Source organism: Palaemon carinicauda, chromosome 4 (assembly GCF_036898095.1).
Source record: "Palaemon carinicauda isolate YSFRI2023 chromosome 4, ASM3689809v2, whole genome shotgun sequence".
NCBI classification, from domain to species: domain Eukaryota; kingdom Metazoa; phylum Arthropoda; class Malacostraca; order Decapoda; family Palaemonidae; genus Palaemon; species Palaemon carinicauda.
In genome coordinates, this window is record NC_090728.1 from 194,713,574 (window position 1) to 194,718,057 (window position 4,484).

Here is a 4,484-nt window from a genome sequence, read left to right on the forward strand (position 1 = left end):
AGAACCGGTTGCTGGTTTGACAAGAAATAGCATGTTTGTATTTTGTGACCTTCTTACAGGGACCTAGTGTGTATATATACTCGATGAAGTCTATAATAAAGATACTCAGTTGCATTCATCTCGCCTTTAACTCACAACCTACTCTTGGCCTGTCACATTGGTGACCCCGGAGGTGGACTCACTCCTACCCCCACACTGTGACTAAGGCAGACTTCACGGAAATTGACGCCGCCCCATTCAAACTTTCATCGTTCGCTAGCGGAGAGGATTTTGCTTGGTTTGAGTGCTCAGAATTCCAGTTCTGCATCAAGGGTGTGACTCGCTCAACCACCAAAGCAGATTATGTTCTCGTGGCAATACCTGAGGACACTTTCCCGGAAATCTACGGCTGGCTTTGTGAACAAGGAGACACCCCAATAATGTATGATGCCCTCAAAGCATACCATCTGCAGCAGTTCGTGCCGTCGCCAGCCCCTTGTATAGCAAATCTTTTTCAGCTCTCTAAAGAACCGTTAGGGGACCAAAGGGCTTCACCTGTTCCATTGCCCTCAGGGAAATGACCAGTATTGGTTGCCTGCAACCCGCCGCTGACGGCGTTTACCAGAATTTGTACGCGCTGCCATACCCGATGTCGATAGTTTATGCTTAAAGGACTTGATGAACAAAGCCAAAACCCTTATGGACAGCCAATTCACGATCTTCTAGACCTCCATCAACGCTTCCACTCCTGATGACGAGGACACCTATTCAACGTAGACCGAAGCTGACGTGAATGTCGTAGGAAACACACACCTACTCTGTGACGTGCCTGAGCGGCGACAAAGCCACCCATCACACTCCACTCGCTCGCGCCCAAACCGTCGACTTCTACAGCCGTTTATTGCTGTCCATTGGCCGCAGATTTGCTACTACCACTCCAGATTCGGGGCTGCCACGAAGAAATGTGCCAAAAATTGTCAGTGGCCAAAAAAAACGTGTAAGTAGGCCATCGCTCGTGTCGGTGGCCTCCCGTGTTTCTAATCTTTTCTTTTTACACGATGTAGGAACGGGCATGCGATTTTTGGTAGACACAGGTGCTTGCCGTTCTCTTTTGCCCAGAGAACTCTTCAGGACACGACGTAGTCTGTCTACGTCTACCGACGTCCACCTGATAGCTGACAACGCATCTACAATACCCACCTGTGGCTATGAGAACCTTACATTATCGTTTGGAAACCGTCATATTAATTGGAAGTTTCTCGTTGCTGACATCACATTGCCAATACTTGGTGCGGATTTCGTCTCTCATTTCCACCTTCTGGTCGATGTCGCCCACTGACAATTGGTTAACACAGACTCATACTTGTAGACACCTCTTCAACCTGCTCCCTCCAACCTAGCTCTCCAGATCAGGGCACCCACGGATGCCTACGCCCACCTTCTCATGTCATACACAGAGGTTTTCCTTCCAGAATTTCGCCAAACACAAACGGCTCCTGCTAAACACCGTTTTTATCACCCTATCAAGACGACAGGACCCCGTCTTTGCCAAATTCAGATGTCTGGCACCGGATCGATTGGCAGCCGCCAAACAGACGTTTGCCGAAATGGAAGATGTGGCCTTTGCCAGAAGTCCTCCAGCCATTGGTCGTTACCCTTACACATCGTCCTGAAGTAAGAACGTTCCCTCCATCCATATGGGAATTATTGTCGCCTGAACATGCAAACAGAACCGGATAACTACCCCCTCCCAAATATTGCTGATTTGACCTCCTACCAGCAAAAAGCGAAGGTTTCCTCCACGCTCAACCTCCTGAAGGGGTTTTATCAGGTGCCTATGAACCCAGAAGACATCACCAAGACTGCCAACATCACTCCTTTCAGTACATACAGCTTCAATTACTCCTGTTTTGGCCTGTGTAATGCTGGGGCCACTCTTCAATGTCTCGCGGATGGCATCTTAGGGGACCTCCCCTTCTGTGTATGTTTCATGAACGACATACTTGTGTTCACTTACTCAAAAGAGGAACACCTTTATCACCTGCGCATCGTGCTTGACCGCCTACAATAAAACGGCCTTATAGTCTGGTACGACAAGTGTACTTTTGGTGCCAACAAAGTGTCGTTCTTAGTGCACCCCATCACTCCTGAAGGAGTTCATCCCCTCCCGGAGAAGGTAGCAGCTGTTCAGAACTTCCCCACGCCCTCGTCCGTCAAAGCACTGCGGGAATTCTTGGGCAGGATCAACTATTATCACCGTTTTCTGCCAGCCATTGCCACCACTCTTGCTCCCCTCTATGCCTCCCTCAAGGGCAAACCAAAACATCTGAAGTGGGGTCCCCTTCAAGAAGTAGTCTTCTGCAATGCAAAGAATGGCCTATCAATTGCTACTGCTCTCATTTTTCCAGTCCCACATGTTACTCTCCTTCTCTCCACCAATGCCAGCGACCTCACTATTGGTGCAATACTCGAACAGATGGTAAACGGCTCGCCAAGCCCATTTTCCTTCTTCAGCAGAAAACTGTCCAAAGCAGAATCGGGTTATTCTACCTTTGATCGCGAATTTCTGGCGGTGCACTTGGCCGTCCGTCACTTTCACCATTTCATAGAAGTTACGCCCTTCGTCATTCGCACAAACCACATACCACTGGTGCACGCCTTCACTCAACAGTCTGACGCCTGGTCTGCCCGTCAATGCTGACATCTCTCCGCCGTGGCTGAATACAATTGCACCGGTTGCTGATGCCCTATCAAGAGACACGTTAGCCGCCATTCAACTGGGATTGGATCACAAAGCCTTGGCTGAAGCCCAACAACAGGATCTAGAGTATTAAGCATGTAAGACATCCTGCATATCCCTCCGTTGTGAAGACGTCCCCCTCAACGACTCCAACACCACCCTCCACTTTGACGTCAGTACTGGTAGACCGCGACCAGGGATTCCTACACCCATGCGCCGACCGGTGTTTGACTTCATTCACGGCTTTTCACATCCCTCGCGCCGTTCTACTGCACAGCTGCTGAAGACAAAGTTCATCTGGCCCTGGCATCACTAAGGATGCTAAGGATTGGGTCCGCGCCTGTACTTCTTGCCAAACCTCCATAGTACATCAACACATGGATTCAGGAGTGGGCATCTTTCCTCAACCTCAGTGTCGTTTCGCCCACACAGACGTTGACATTTATGGCCCCCTACCCACATCACAAGGACATTGGCGTAAAGCGATTCCCATGGAAACTGCAACGTCCGCCTCATGTACTTCTGCCTTTCTCTCAGGATGGATAGTAAGATTTGGTATCCCTGAGCGTATTACTTCTGATAGGGGTATCACTTTCACCTCTCAATTGTGGACATCATTGGCGAATCTCCTGGGCATCACGCTACATCAGACAACTGCCTACAACCCCAATGCCAATGGAATGGTTGAACATTTTCAATGCACCCTAAAAGCAGCTTTGATGCCCTGCTGCAAGGACTCCAACTGGTTTACTCAGCTTCCCTGGGTATTCCTAGGACTAAGGACCACTCCTAAAGACTTGCACTCTGCAATGCACGTCTTCCTATGCAACGGCACTAGCAAGCCAACGCTGACGCCCTCTTAATCAGGCCCTTTCTTTGTGATCTGACGCAATCCGAAAGCATTCATACTAAACATTCGTGGCAAAAAAGACTGGGTCTCCATTGATCGTCTAAAACTTGCTTATCTCCTGCCATCTGACCCACCTACAGTTAGCCTCTCAAGATCAGGGTGCCCTATTTAACATGTTCATTATATAAGTTTTAGAGGGGACACCATGTACCACCCGTGTGTCACACAATCGTACATAGTAACGATATTTTCTCTTTTTTGTATATATCCTTTGTATTTTCGCTCTCCCCTCGTACTGACAGCAACTTGTATTAACCTGTCCGCCTACTTCATTGTTAACTGTTAACAGAACCGGTTGCCGGTTTGACAAGAAATAGCATGTTTGTATTTTGTGACCTTCTTACCGGGACTTCTTGTGTATATATATTCGATGTCTCTGTAATAAAGTTACTCAGTTGCATTCACCTCGCCTTTGACTCACAACCTACTCTTGGCCTGTAACAGGTCGTTCTTCTGTTACCTCTCCTTACTTGTCACACTATGAACTGGATGGTTCCATTCTTTGGTCTTTCAGACCCTTGGAATTGAAAGCAGTTAACTTTTATATGTTAAATAATGTAGTGCGGGAGCTCACAGAGATTTGTATTACATTTCGAGTACAAAAGGTTTGATAGCTAAAATCATCAGCTAGTATGATGGGGATCCCCGAATGGTCATTCTTAAGTTATGCCGTTGGTGCGTTGAGTAGGGGGCGCAGCTTGAACTGCCCCCCAAATCCGGTTTAAATTGCATTTTGGAGTACATCAACCAAAACTGTGATAAAAGTTTCGTTTTGGCACTGTGATTACAGATGTGCCATTCTTAAATGGTGCAATTGGTGCAAAACGCATTTAAGAAGGGCTCAAAGGGGGCGCT

At 47.9% G+C, this 4,484-nt stretch overlaps 1 protein-coding gene across 1 annotated transcript in view; it reads left to right on the plus strand.

Moving 5' to 3' along the window:
- LOC137639817 (uncharacterized) overlaps window positions 1-560 on the plus strand; it is a 164,531-nt gene extending 163,971 nt beyond the window's left edge. Inside the window, exon 13 of the mRNA XM_068372059.1 lies at window positions 211-560. Within this exon, the coding sequence (XP_068228160.1) occupies window positions 211-560 (350 nt within the window). The remainder of the gene's footprint in view (window positions 1-210) is intronic.
- The last annotated feature ends 3,924 nt before the right edge of the window (window positions 561-4,484 follow it).